Here is a 14,503-nt window from a genome sequence, read left to right on the forward strand (position 1 = left end):
ATGATGAAGAAGAACCAACAAAACAATTTAAGAGGATTCCAGGACGTCGTAGTTTTTAACGTCCTACTTTAGTATATGCCTACTTAATGTCTTTTCCTCCGGAAAAGATAATATATTTTTTTTAGTAAAAACCTTAAGATGTATGGCAAAATATTAGGTGAGAAAACTTAACAAAAACTCTCAACTTCTCTAACTTTCTTTGTGGTACAGATGCAATAGTACCATATCTGCATTGCTCCTTATGTGAGTGCTTGATTATAATAACAATTTAGAAATCCAACTAACAGCTAATGCACTAATCTGCTTCACTTTTGTACTCTTAGCCTCCTGCTGTTCTGGAAAATATTTTTTAAGAATTTAACTTATTTTTGTGAATTTGCCATGTAAAATGACTGTCACGACCCCACCCGTGGGCCCGTGACCGGCACTAGGAAATGGATAGGCGTAAGGCCATCGAATCCCGTAGTAAGCTTGACACTCATAACTCAAACAAATTTCATCTCAAATTAACATTATTAAAGCCACAAATTATCTTAATAGTTACACTTTATATAAATACTTCGGTCTGCCAGAAAAATTAGGCGAGACCCGAAACTCATAAAATTTACAACTGATACATCTACTATTACTACTGCGGAGAATCTAAGATTTACCAATTTATATACCAAATCAAATACATCACTCGATGATGAAGGAGTCGGTTTACTGAATAAGAGTCGCGGAAAGACTAACAGTCACGAATTTGAAAAACAGTAAAAATGAGACTGTCAGTCTTGAGAGTGAGTTAAAATCAAATAATCTAGAGACTATTGCAGTCTTCTCAGAAAACATAGTTTATTCAAACCAGTATATCAAACCATGCACGTAAATACAAATCACGTTATAATCAAATATCATAATAAATAAATAAATAAATAAAATATATATTTACTTTTATGGGACGAGTGGCTCAGTAGAACCCTAACCCCAAATTCTAGTAGCCTTTCGGCTCTCTTAATCCAACAGTCGCCGGAGAGCAAGCTCGATCAGGGTCCTTACCTCCAGTCTGAACACTTGAATTCCAAATAACCCGGCGCCCAGAGAGCGTTGCTCAATCAGGGACCTTAACTCCGGCAATCAACTGAACTCAGCCCAGAGAGCAATGTTTGATCAGGGCAAACAAATCCATGATAATCTTATATCCAGGATCATTACCGGTGCGCACGCGGTCCTGATGCAACCCACCAGGTGGCATGTTCTACGAAAGCTACATTTCCTAAAACGCAATCATCCATTTAATAAATATCATTGTATAATAAAATCATTCAACCATATCAAAATAACGATTAACAATTAAGAGTAAGACATCAGGCAACTCATGTGGAAAACTGATAATATTTGGTATTATCATAACATTACTATAATAATACTTATATTATCTTCAATAATTAATAATCCAGTGAAATTAGTTACGTTGCGATACTAATAACCATATTAAGCATAAACTTCCAAAATAGCATATTAAAATCAGACTTAGCAATAGTCACGGAAAATAATTTATCAAAACGCTGAAACAATCGATCATTAATCCTAGGTCTAGACTCCTAGGACTGACTGAATAAGAATCTCGACTCGGGAGAATTCTACCGAAAATCTGGCAGAACCTCCCCTACAACATGAACATTACCCCCCGTAAAAACGGGTCCAGGACTTGCCAGAAAAACACTCCAAATATCCAACAATTCAAACAACAGGAGTCGGGTCCCCAGACTTCACTATTTTCCCGACTCCGCCACACAATACAAAACACGAGGCAGGCAAACTGACCAACAATTATTTTTGACTCACAAATATCATCAAATACTCAATATAATCCAATAGACACAATTAAACCAAGAATTCCAAAATTAACGGGCCAGAGATAATTACCGAGACGCTCGGTCGACTCGCCTCCGGCCGCCGGAGTCCGATCGACGATCCGAACACACCATCGGACTCACAACGACACGTTGACGACGATCCCCGCTTCCGATTTTCCGATCTGACACCCAATTATCCGGAGAAATTTGCGGACGATCTCGGCCGTCGATTCGCAAACAAAGCCCGATAGCCACAAAACCGGTGCCATTGCGAAGGTTGAGCTGAGTAGAGTTGGGATACGTCCTCCGATCGTCCATCCTCCGCCGGAGCTCGCCGGAAAAGCCCAAAAACGTCGGCTGCCACTCTAAATTTCACTTTGCCGGATCTTGCAACTCCGGCCACCCCAGCGTTGCCGCTAAGAGAGCCCTTGCAGAGGAGCCGATCGCCACTCAACTCAACAGGAAGCGGTCGAACGACCTCCGGAAGCCGCTCCTACACGCGATTCGGCCGCCCGGCCGCCACCGACGGCGCCGCCCGCCTCCTTCCTCTTCTTCTTCTTCGGCCATTACTCTCTCTCTCTCTCCTGATCTACTTTCTCTCTCCCCGATCCTTCTTTCTTTCTTTCAATATCGATATTAGGCCCCTGAACGTTTCCCTATTACAATTTGGTCCCTCTACTTTCTTAATTACTTGCAATTTCATCCTGCATAATTCCAATTTAACCCCTAAACTTTCCTTTATCCTTTCAATTAAGCCCCTAGCTAATTAATTTGGGCAAAATTAGAATTATTAGAAATACACAATTACACAAATACTCCTGACCGACATATTTATTTACAAAAATACCAAGCTCACAGATTTCCATTAAAACCCCATAAAAATAACATTATACTTTTAATCCTTATTCCAAAATAATCCTCCAATTAAATCCTCCACACAATTAAATTAAATAATCAATTTCCAACTTAAAATTTAATACTACTAATCAATTATAATACCAATTTTCTCAAAATTCTTTTGTAAAAACATCTCTTACAATTTCTATCATAATTTTCCAATATATACTTTTACTTATATAAATATGCATTTGGAGAAAATTTGAATAATCAAATAAAAATATAATTCATTCCTCAAATAATTTATTTAATTAACTCTTTAAAAATCAAGCTAATTGGATATGGAAAAATAACTCATTTATTAAATATATAAAAATTTGGGGTGTTACAATGACACTATTGTGAAAGGGATGAGATTTCACTGAAGTTTAATTCTATGGACTGATGATTGAGCGGGTAGAGATCATGATGGGCAGATGTAGTAGATACAGAGGAAGATCCCACTCCTGTGTTATCTGATGAAAAATTTAGTCTCTGACTTCCACTTGAACTCTTACGCTGCGTCTGCTGGTAATGGTCCTTTGGGGGTTTATATCGCATATCATCAACATAAATGCTAGGATCTGAGATCACTTCCTCGACACTAGTTTCTCCTTCAAGCATACTTACCACTGCTGACATTGTAGGCCTTAACGTTGGGGACTCATTGGTGCATAACAATGCCATTCTAATCATCCTTTCAGCCTCTTCCTTGTTGAATTCAGACTCCAATCTTGGGTCCACTATGTCTGTTAGATGTCCTTTCTGTCGCAGAATAAAAGCCTGCAATGCAAGAATGAATTTATAAACTTAGACCAAGTATTCCAAGACTCTGCGCAAAGCCAAGTGAACGGATGCTTAATGTTGAGTTATATACATTGTATTGAACTTTTCTAGCTTTATAGCGTAGTACAGTGTTAGTTTTAGCTTAGCCTAGTTGTACTTAGCCCTTGTATAAATGTAGTCGCTTACTTTGTATGGTCAATAATGTAACAAAACTACTTTGATTGAAAATAGAAAATTTCCCAAAATTGTATTCTCTGCTTTTGGTGGTAGCTAAATTCTAGACTTAATGTAAATTTATGGTAGCATAAGACATTATCATGATAGCTTACCCATTCAAGAAGACAAATGCCTTCATCTTTTGGCCTGTAACTTGCATTGCTCCTTCCACTTACAATTTCCAGAGCAACAACTCCAAAGCTGTAAACATCTGCTTTCTCCGTTAGATAACCCCAGAGTGCATATTCTGGAGCCATATATCCTCTGAAAACATTAAAAATGCCGGATTAATGTCTTCAGTATACAAGAGTCTTCTAAGTTCATATATGAATATCCCCAAGAAAGGAAAATGGAAAGATGAAATATAAAAAAAGAATATCTTAACTTACACAGTTCCAGCAATGCGAGTGCTAATGTGAGTATTTTCCTCTTCACTCAGCTTAGCTAGTCCAAAATCCGATATCTTGGCATTCAGATCCTTGTCAAGCAGAACATTTGTACCTTTGATGTCTCTGTGGACAATCCTGAGCGTCGATTCCTCATGAAGAAATGCTAGACCTCTCGCTATTCCAACACAAATCTTCTGTCTTGTAGCCCAATCCAGCTTCAGAACCCTTGTTTCTGAACCTGTAGCTAATCCAAAAAAGAGGTTTATGAAACAAAGTTTATCTGTTCTATTCTTCATACTGTAAATCAATTATTCTTGGGAGAATTACTAAATGCCATTATGTTTACCAAAGAGTGCACGTGCAAGGCTATTGTTTTCCATATACTCGTATACCAGGAGCAGCTGATTTCCTTCGGTACAGCATCCATACAGCTTCACAAGATTTGGATGTTGTAAACCTGATATCATGCCTATTTCATTCACAAATTCACGGTTTCCTTGCCTGGATTTAGAAGATAGCTGCTTCACAGCTATGACAGTACCATCTGATAATTCACCCTGCATCAACTTATTGTATACATTTAGCAGTTGATAGAGCATTGTGATGTTTAATGTTGGGCAAATTTGACCCTATTCTCAAAATTGTATGGGAACAAAATTCTACATATCTATAGTTATCAGTCGGGATACCTTGTATACGGACCCAAAACCACCTTCTCCAATCTTTCTAGTACAATCAAAATTGTTAGTCGCAGCTCTTAGCTGTCTCAAAGTGAAGGAACCAGTTTGCAGGTCCACCCCCCTAAGATCTGTCAGATAATGGTTGCCATGAGATGATGTTTCCAGGAAAAATTAATCGTATGATTGAAACATTTGAGCATCAAACATGTAAGTGCACAAAAATTTACTAGGTGTAGCGTGTATTATTCAAGGAAAAGACTTCATCACATAAATGGTCGATTTCACTCTACCTTGTCTCTTTTGTATTTTTTCTGAAAGCAGAATTTCCAACAAAGGGCACATATTACTAAAAAAACAAGCAATGATACCGAAGTAGCAACTGCGATAATAATAGGCCTTTTACTTTCTTCAGGCTCTGAAATTCAGTACAACCACAAACATCAAGAATAAGAAAAGCCAATCCTGCAATAATATAGATTAATAATGAAGACAAGCCGAAACACTTGATCAGCTCTCCGAACCTTCACAATGATCTCTGAGACCTGAAATAAAACAGACCAAACCATGAGTGTTAGGTGCACATTTAGGACAAAGAACCTGTTTTAATGTACATAAATCAGGTTAACAAGGTATAATCAGATAATGCAGATTAGTTTTTTAGAAGCCTGCTATTAGCATGCATGCTACATCTTATTATATAGAGCAAAATATGTCCTGGCACCCAAGGCAACAAGAGAATAAGAGAGAGGTCCACAAGACCACAAAGCACTGCATTACATACCAAAGCATACAGAGATAGCAGAAATAATAGGACCATAATTTCCTCTGCGTGGGATGATTGTAGTCCCTTTCCCAGCCCAGTATAAACGAATCTCCACGGTATTATCCACCACACTTGCATTACACACTCTCGTGATGTATCTGTTAGACCCATTGGCTTCCTTCACAATGTTGAAATCCTTCCAGATTAGCTTCCCCTGAAACAAATCTTTCTGAGCTATGGATTCTCTTGAAAAAGAAAATACGAAGAGAGTTATTTTGCTTAGAAGTTTAGGAAAGGGTTATTTTATCAACTGATGTTTATTGCATCAGTTGGTCTTTTCTCTCAAATGATTAATAAAAATATTATTGGCTTATCAAGAAAAAGAAAATAGAAATAGAAGCAATCATTTGTGCGGACAGTATGATTGATTACTTGAACGTATATATCAAATATCCGCCTTGCAGCTCTGTTATAAGCTTTCTCGTCCGTGAATTGTATCTCAGCAAAGTGGAGTTTAACAGTGTAATTCCCATTTTCCAGACAATATCCGTAGTAAGTAAGAGAGAGGGGCGCTTTGCGGGCTGTTAAATATATCTCTGAGAGATTAGAATCAGAGGATAATGTGTACTTATTATTGTAATAATCACTATCATCCATGTAATCTCCTGTGCTACTAAATCCCCAGTTTGTTTCTTTTATGTAATTCCTTGCTGCCCCGCCTTGAATACCTTGGTCACCTTCGTATGAGAGTTTCCCATAGCCATTTTTAACAACTTTATCTGGTCCCCCACAATTAATATGGAATGAACTATAATCTGCAATATGAAATTGTCATCAGCAGTGCTGCAAATATTTCATGGGTAATATATATTACAGAAGCACCTTAATTTAATAACAAACATTGCTTCTCTGGGTATCACCACGGCCCATATCACGGAAGAGTAATGCATCTATCACATATTTTAAAGTCTTATCTTTAAAATCTGTCAGACTCCGATAATATTACACCAGGACTTTATCAAAATTAGAATAGTGCAAAATCAGATACCGGTATATCAATTTCAGAGGGCTGCAGTTTCTTCTCATTAGAGAATTAACATACTTACATTTTTTACACACTGACAAATTGAAGCATGGAAGCAGTCCACTTCTGTTTAGAATGAAATGATGCATTAGAATTACATATGGTTCTATGATCACTATCAAAAATTTCCTAAAATATAAGTCAACATTAGGATTATTAGGAAAATCCTGTCAGTGATGTGGTCAGGATGCATTTGGTTGTTGAAAATATTAATTATGGAGTTGTGACATCATACTACGATCAGCGTTTGCTTATGTCTATTTTATGTAAATGAATAAGTTAGCATATAAGGCATTTCACAATGTTTCCAATGATTTTAACTGATTGATGGAACTCAAGTGGTTTTACACATGCATAGATAGAAAGGGTACTGAAACAAGCTCCAGCTCATTAAATTTGGTGGGTTCCAATGTAGTGAAAATATAGGCAACTCAAGATAAAATGCAAAGGAAACTTTCAAACATTTCCACAGATGTGGCTAGGAATGGGAAAAGAAACTGAAAATTTTAAACATCCAACTCAATGCATACCATATATAAAAGAGTAGAAGATAAGAGTCTTACAAGTTTTTCTTGAAAGATGAACTTCGGTATGTGTTTATATTTCTGATTCAAAAATTGAAATAATTAAGTTGCGAAGATGAAACCAAGGAATTGCTAATTTTAAAATTGTCAGCAAGCTTACATTTTTTCTTGACAGTTTGATGGCCATGACAAGTTATTATAAGAAAGGTCACTGCAAACGATCAACAAGATAGTGACACAAAATATGAACTCCAATATAGTTTAATAATAGACAGAATAAATGTATAGTTTAGAAAAGATCATAGCAATCATACCATAGATGCAACATATAAAGAGAAATTAGAGAAAAATTAAAAAATAGAAATATTTTGTGCAGTAGCTATGTGCTTTGACGCAATCCATTCCAAAGTGACTTAGCCTAAATCTCTGGTTCTAATCGTGCCTGTCAATTATCAGGACTCTCCACCAATTCTGACTGTTTCATATATAACAAATGTAAATAGGTTTGAGAGATTTCAAGAGTATAAGTTGAACATAGCCTTTGGCGAACTCTAAGTGACCTCAAGGTATTGACACGATTAAGAAAAAAAAAACATGATTTTCCTATTTAAAGAAATGACTTTCACCAGCTTCAGCAAATGGTAAACCAAGAATATGTCTGTTTACAAACACCGATAGACATATAGGTTCTCTGTGGGACAGAAAGTGATCTGGCAATTTTAAAGCTTAACAAGAAAATACAGAACATATCAAACATATAATGAAGGACTAGAAGAGTGGAAGTTTAGAGACATACACAGTTTTGTTTTGACTGATGTTGTCAGGTACATTCCCAGTCAGCATGTTGTGAGTCAAAAAGCTGATAACAAGACACATAATGACTGTATCCATGTTCTCATTTAAAATTCCTAAGATCTTAGAACAAACTTACGTATAGTTTGGTAGCTTGGCATCAAAAGGAATTCCCCCCTGCAACTTGTTAAAAGTCACGTCACTGCGAAAGATTGTAGGACAAGCTAAAATTCAGGCATTCTATTTTTCGAGTATATCTTTGTAAGTATTCATGATGAGTCAACATATGCATAAGCCACAAAGCCTTCTATCCTCGTGGTGCAATAAATTGTTGTGCTAATATGATCAATTTCCTCAGCTTTAAGAAAGATACTTTAAGATTATACTACAATATTTTTATTAATTAAAAGGGAATTAAGTATTGTCAGTATAGCAAAGAAAATAAAATGCCACATCAACGACCCATAATCTAAATCGCAAGAAAGTGGTGCCAAAACATCCAGATGAGGCTGAGGATCCCATGCATGCTCATATAATTAAATAAAATTGTAAATTATCCTGACAGATAGATGCAAGTGCCTTACACCTCTGAACTGATCACAAAAGGGTTATGTTAAAATTTCCGATTTTTCCTAATACATAAAAAAATGAGGCAATGTTTTTTATTCTTATAAATTAGTTTCTACTATTAACTTGAATAACATGCATTGCCTTATACAAGGATTGTATTCGAGTTCTCTGTTTTCCCTAGTACTTAAAACATGGCAAGATTGCAATCTTATGTAACAATTTTCAATGTATAACTTGTAGAAGGTGAAAACTGAAGTTTAGACTTACAGCAGTCTCAGTTTCTCCAATTTCCACGTAATTTCTGGGATCTTCCCAAATAAATTTATGTTTCTCAAAACCCTAGGATAAACTGCAGGTTAGTACTAAAACTTTGGAATATGACATGTGCTTATGTAGATTTTATACATCTTACAAACTTGCGAAGTAGTTGACATTACAAGTATTTCAACTTCTTGGACACATTAGGAAATTGAAACTCTGGCCCGGATACATCACTAATTCTCCTGTAAAATGACGTTTGAAAAATTTCCTTCTCATTATTTAATTTATACTCAAAGAAGGGGAAAGGAAAAAGAAGACTATCAGCATATAACAACAACAAAACACTTATACTCACAGATCAGTTAAATTTTGCAAGTGAAAAATTCCAGGAGGTACAGGTCCTTCCAGTCCACTTGCTTGCAATTCACTTTGTTAATAAACAAAAAGAAAAATAAGAATATGCTACAATTAAGGTGGGAGTGAAATTGTAGTTCTACAGAGATAAAGATCTCACAGCCTTCCAAGCTGATTCCAGTTCTGAATGAAAGTGGGTATGGTGCCACTAAGGTTATTGTCACTTACACGACTGCAAGAGAAAAATGAAAGGATCTGTGAAGATGTTAACTTGTCAGCATTTACGTGTTAAAGAAGAATAGAAAATAAGTTAACGCTTACAAATTTGTTAAATTTTTCAATTGTGCAAGTTTCTCTGGCAAGTTCCCTTCCAGCTGATTAGAGGAAAGCATCCTGCAATTAATGATTCATAGCCGTAAAAGCAACTAAGCTGGAAATTGTAGCTAGTGTTAGTTTAGATATGAGAAGCAGTTAAAAGTAGCTTACAGGTCGTTTAGGCTGACTAAATTTCCAAGTTCTGGAGGAATAGTACCAGAAAACTGATTGGCCTCAAGGCTCCTTTATTCGATTATAAACATAATTTAGGGAAAATGTCATCACCTAAAAATTTAAATAAATCAAGCTAAAGGAATAACAAATTTGTACAAGTTCAGGACATACAAGTAGGTGAGACTCGTAAATCTCTCCAAGTATTTAGGTATATTTCCCGACAAGCGATTGGCAGTGAGTGAGCTGCATAAAACAATAGTATTTTGTGATTAAATATTAAAGCATAAATAAGAGAAAATCTGCTATATATTCCCATATGGAAGCAGGCTAAGATGAGATTACAGGTATTTCAAATTTTGCAGTGAAGCCCATTCCTCAGGAATTTTGCCCTGAAGATAGTTGCGAGTCAGATCACTGTAACATCAAATAAATTCAATTAGCATGTAATCATAAAGTAGTTTCCTCATGTGAAACGATATTACAATTTCTCATGTAAATCTTGCTTGTTGAAGTTATTTTGAGAATTTTAAGAATTTAAGGAGTTTTTATGACCAGCTACAAGCAGTTTTTTATTTTTTTTTATTTTAATAGATTAGAAAGAAGAAAGTTGGTGTGATAACTTTGATGAGGAGAAGTTGTATCCATTCTAATTTCTTTGTCATGTATTGCTTTATTTCATTTGTGGATGAAATATATATGAATTACAGCCCAAGCACCGAAATAGAAATGACGGATAGCTCTAAGTTCGCTTATGTGAGTTGCAGTCTTTAGTTTTATATTAAAATGACTAGATGTATATTTATGTTTCGAAATTTTTACTATTTAATTATTTTAATTTTTAATTTAATTTAATAGATATTTAAATTTATTTTTATAATATTTTAATACTTTTAATATGTGTCTTCGATCAATACATTCATATATATTATATAAAAATATTTAAATATTATTAAAAATAAAATTTAGATATATATTAGATTAAATTAAAAATTAAAAATATTTAAATATTAAAAATGATAAAATTCAAGTGCTTGTTTAATATCTGACATATAAAATTTATCATATACTGACATAATATATATTTTATTAGTAACTAACACTGAGTCTTAATAGAAGAATTGAAGTATCATATATCAAATATGACGAATATCACATTATATCTTCCAATTTAGGAGGGTCGAATTATATATTTCACTAAATCTGAAAAATTATAATATTTTATTCATGCAATCTAATGTTCACTTATTTGGAGACGAAAAATTGAGGGAAAAATCTCTCTTCTAGGCCCACCATTTTCGATCATTTGAAACTAGAAGGAAATGAGATTCTACAGAATTGGCTTCTCTGATATAAGTTATACTAAACAAAACTTTTATAATTGAGGTATAAATGAAGTGGCAAGTAGATTCGCTCTTGAAAATTAGAGGTGTGAAGTTGGATATAAAAATATTTAAATATTTATAATTTTCTTGTCCATTTTCGAAGATAAGAAAAGCTGTCTTCATCTCCCTTATATTTCACTTATACCCAAACAAACTAGGAGAATTAGACAATTTGACCTCCCTCCCTTCTTCAGTAAGAATTAAAAGGAGAGGCTCATGCAATGCACAAAAGGAGGGGCTAGCGCATATGTCTGTGCCACCTTTCCCTCAAGCCATAATACCTAATATAAATCTTTGTAGCACACATTTGTTCACAAGTTTTTCAACCAAAACCACTTGTAATGTCTCCACGCTTCACTGCTTTAGCCATATGAAAACTCCATTCTCTATTTTTTCAGCAAGAGTTAACCTAAGCTCTACAGGCCAGTATATATGCATAGTTAAAGCTTCTTCATTCTCCACAAATTTACTGACTTCTAAGTATTAAATTTTGGGCCTAATTATCAATTAAATTTCGAACTTTATATTTTTTAACAATTTTATTCAATTATTTTAAAATTTTAAAAATAAATACTCATGATTTCGATTTATTTTTAAAAATATTTTTAGCAACAATTTTTTAAAATTTTACAATGAGTAAAATAACCTGACAAATTAATTCGGCTTACTAAAAAGAAATTAATGAGTCAATAAGGAACTTATTGCATTTACATGTAAGATGTGTGAAATTATATACATATATGAGACTTTTAATGACAATATTGTAAATTATATACATATATGAGACTTTTAATGACAATATTGTTAAGCGTAGGATAAATTATTTTTGCCGATTCACAATTATTATTGTTTTACTAAATATAGTCGATTTTCCGTGTCATCTTTCTTATCATAAAATTTCAGAAATTATTATCCGAAAGTGTTTTTGAAAACAAGTTAAAAGTATGATTTCTTTTTAAATCTTAAAATAATTAGATAAAATTATTAAAAAATATAAAATTTATGATTTAATTGATAATTAAACCTAAATTTTATGCTAAATCATCAATAATTTCACATGCATTTTACGAAAGTTACAATGTAAAAAGCATTATGCATTTTCAAAAGAATGTCATCACAATATTGACACTTCGAAAATTTTGTAGCATGAACCAAGTACTCAATGAGAAACATGAACCACATATTCTTACATTTTCTCCAGATATTTCAGGTTGGCCAATTCTGGTGGAAGACTGCCAGGAAGACTGAAACTTTTGAGAACACTGTCATATGGGCAAACAGAAAACTTTATTACATATAAGCAATTAGTCCTTATTGTCTTGTCAAAACAAAAAAAAAAAGTAATAGGATGATTCCTAAGGCTAATTACACCATAGGCCACCAAAAACTTTGCAGCTTGTAATAATTTGGTTAAATAAACTTAATTTGTATCTTTTGTATTACTAAGCTTTAATCTTAGCATCACCAGAAGGATTATATGACATGATATAAAGAAGATATCCTTAAATTTTTTGCCAGGTTTAGAGACCACATCAAACTTTGAAATAACTAGACAATGTTCTTATATTAACTAATTTTTAATTTTTCAATTGCTTATTTTATATATATAGAGACAGATATGAAATCATATAAGGGGAAGGATACTTCCATAATCTTAATGATAGAAGAAAACAAAATCTAGCTACAAGTTTTTCTGTCTGAGGTTCTGCTTCCTTGGCCGAAGCCTCAACCTGAACTGTACCTACTATATATGTATTGACTCTTTGCAATAAAGAAAAGATCTCTTCACTACAAATACGATATTTGTTAAATTTTGCCAGAATTTTCATTGCCACGTCATATAGATCTAGTGTAAAATTCTCATGGTATACTAAAAGGAAATTTATAGTTTCTGTAATCCTTGGGTGGTTGATTATCCAAATAGAGAAACCAGAAAAATAAATAACCATTGATTAATCACTCCCACCATAAAAGATGTTAGAAAGAGAGAGAGTTACAAGTCGGTAATATGACAGCTGTTGCTGAAATCGTTCGGGCAGTCACATCTAACGCCACTTTCCTCCATTTCATCTTCAGGTTGACCCTTTTTCTTAAGGACGGTCACTGATGATGGACAGTCTAAGCTCAACTGGAAACCTTGAGCACCAAGTGTGCTCTGAATTTGGATTAATGTCAATTCTGCATTTTGAATGGTCAGGAGAGACTAAGCTATACATATAATTCTGGCTTTGAAAAAGGAAAAGAGGAAAAAAAAAAAACATTGAAGCGGAAGAAATTCAGTAAGCACAAAGAAAGAAAACTCGTGGGTTTTATTCATTGAAGTTGTCTTCATAAACTATATAAAATAGAAATGAGATAATTGCTTACCTTCATCTCGATGCAACTGCATACGGCATAGTATGCAACCAAACCCACTCAGCACTACTAATAAAAGGTGCATGCACCGACTCAACATATTGTTCCAAGCAGCTGGATGATCGCCAGAAAAATAAAAAGGAAAAGTTTCTGCTAATTAATAAAATGGTATCAGTTACTTTTTATGTTTTATATTTTGTTACGAGGATGAGGTGCTTGGATATATAGTCAGACGTGCAATTAAGTGGTAGTTGAGTTGCTATTTATAGTCCAAGCTTTTAAAGAGTGAAAAAGGACGACAGGTCCTCCATGTCTCGTAAAAGTGTAAATAGATAGAGAGGGATTCAGAGTTTCAAACACACTTGTTGACCTTTCATACCCGACTTATCAATTTATCCGATAAACTAAATGATTAAATTTATTTAGAATGATATATGTCACTTGGAGAAATTAATAAAGTACAGTGTGCTTGCATTCTATAGTTTCCAATAGCGTTCAATTTTTGTGGTATTATCAAATATACAGATTGAGCATGTAATGTGCCTTACAACTCACTCGAAATGCATTTAAAGCTGATCTGAATTCTTTTTTTCCTTAAAACAATGAACTTATTATGAGAATTTATAAAATCCTTCACTTGAAATCCTTTAAAACAAACAAGGCATTACTACTGTCGGAGGACTGAGTCAGTCGTCTCCTCCCAAAGGACAAGCAGTGGAAAGTCGTTCAGATTGGTTATAGGTGGCTTTCCTCTTTAAGAAATGTATATACTTTTCTTTATAGAGACATATCATATATTGATTGCAATTAATTAAGTTTATTAAGAGTCTTTTCTGGCTATATATATATATGTATTTAACAGCTGTATTACTCTTTTGAAAAAGAAAATGCACGTTTTCTAATTCCATTAAAATGGAAATTTAGAAAACACGCGGACAAAGAAGCTTTCTAAGTTCCAAGGGAGAGCGGGTATAAGAGGTCCTATTTCTTAATCCCTGAGAAAAGAAGGTTGGATGACAAATTCCTTTGCCCCTGGTGAGGTTCGAACTCACGACCGCTTGCTTAAAAGGCAAATGCCCTGCCACTGGGCTACAGAGGCCTCTGAATGAAATGATACTTTGTATAACCTCATATTTTGATGAAA

At 34.2% G+C, this 14,503-nt stretch overlaps 1 protein-coding gene and 1 non-coding gene across 4 annotated transcripts; both read right to left on the bottom strand.

Moving 5' to 3' along the window:
• Positions 1 to 3,015: 3,015 nt before the first annotated feature.
• Positions 3,016 to 13,586, bottom strand: LOC8267217 (probable LRR receptor-like serine/threonine-protein kinase At1g29720). Of its 3 annotated transcripts, none has more exons than XM_048374076.1 (25): positions 13,372 to 13,586; positions 13,002 to 13,182; positions 12,195 to 12,266; positions 9,965 to 10,036; positions 9,794 to 9,865; positions 9,620 to 9,691; positions 9,455 to 9,526; positions 9,294 to 9,365; positions 9,135 to 9,206; positions 8,956 to 9,021; positions 8,786 to 8,857; positions 8,088 to 8,150; positions 7,953 to 8,015; positions 7,317 to 7,367; positions 7,196 to 7,237; positions 6,655 to 6,698; positions 5,981 to 6,363; positions 5,567 to 5,762; positions 5,307 to 5,327; positions 5,077 to 5,200; positions 4,795 to 4,915; positions 4,452 to 4,662; positions 4,106 to 4,343; positions 3,830 to 3,980; positions 3,016 to 3,497 (listed from the first exon to the last, which is right to left on the bottom strand). In XM_048374076.1, the coding sequence occupies exons 1-25, from the start codon at positions 13,457 to 13,459 to the stop codon at positions 3,072 to 3,074; spliced, it is 3,045 nt and encodes a 1,014-aa protein (XP_048230033.1). In that variant the 5' UTR covers positions 13,460 to 13,586; the 3' UTR covers positions 3,016 to 3,071. The 3 variants fall into 3 exon arrangements, with proteins under 3 accessions (XP_048230033.1, XP_048230032.1, XP_048230034.1); XM_048374075.1 differs by having other exon boundaries at positions 4,106 to 4,349; XM_048374077.1 differs by lacking the exons at positions 8,786 to 8,857; positions 8,956 to 9,021 and having other exon boundaries at positions 4,106 to 4,349.
• Positions 13,587 to 14,386: 800 nt separating this feature from the next.
• On the bottom strand, positions 14,387 to 14,458 carry TRNAK-UUU. Its single transcript has one exon. It is a non-coding gene; the product is annotated as a tRNA-Lys (tRNA).
• Between the last annotated feature and the right edge of the window lie 45 nt (positions 14,459 to 14,503).

The sequence above is a fragment of the Ricinus communis genome, chromosome 5 (genome assembly GCF_019578655.1).
Source record: "Ricinus communis isolate WT05 ecotype wild-type chromosome 5, ASM1957865v1, whole genome shotgun sequence".
NCBI classification, from domain to species: Eukaryota; Viridiplantae; Streptophyta; class Magnoliopsida; order Malpighiales; family Euphorbiaceae; genus Ricinus; species Ricinus communis.

Bases quoted from the DNA above. Each gene is read 5' to 3' on its own strand.
- LOC8267217 (XM_048374075.1), bottom strand. From the start codon at position 13,459: ATGTTGAGTCGGTGCATGCACCTTTTATTAGTAGTGCTGAGTGGGTTT. The intron at 13,183-13,371 runs GTAAGCAATTAT...TTCAAAATGCAG, and splicing joins GCAGTTGCATCGAGATGAAG to AATTGACATTAATCCAAATT. The intron at 9,366-9,454 runs GTAAGCGTTAAC...TTTCTCTTGCAG, and splicing joins TTGAAAAATTTAACAAATTT to TCGTGTAAGTGACAATAACC.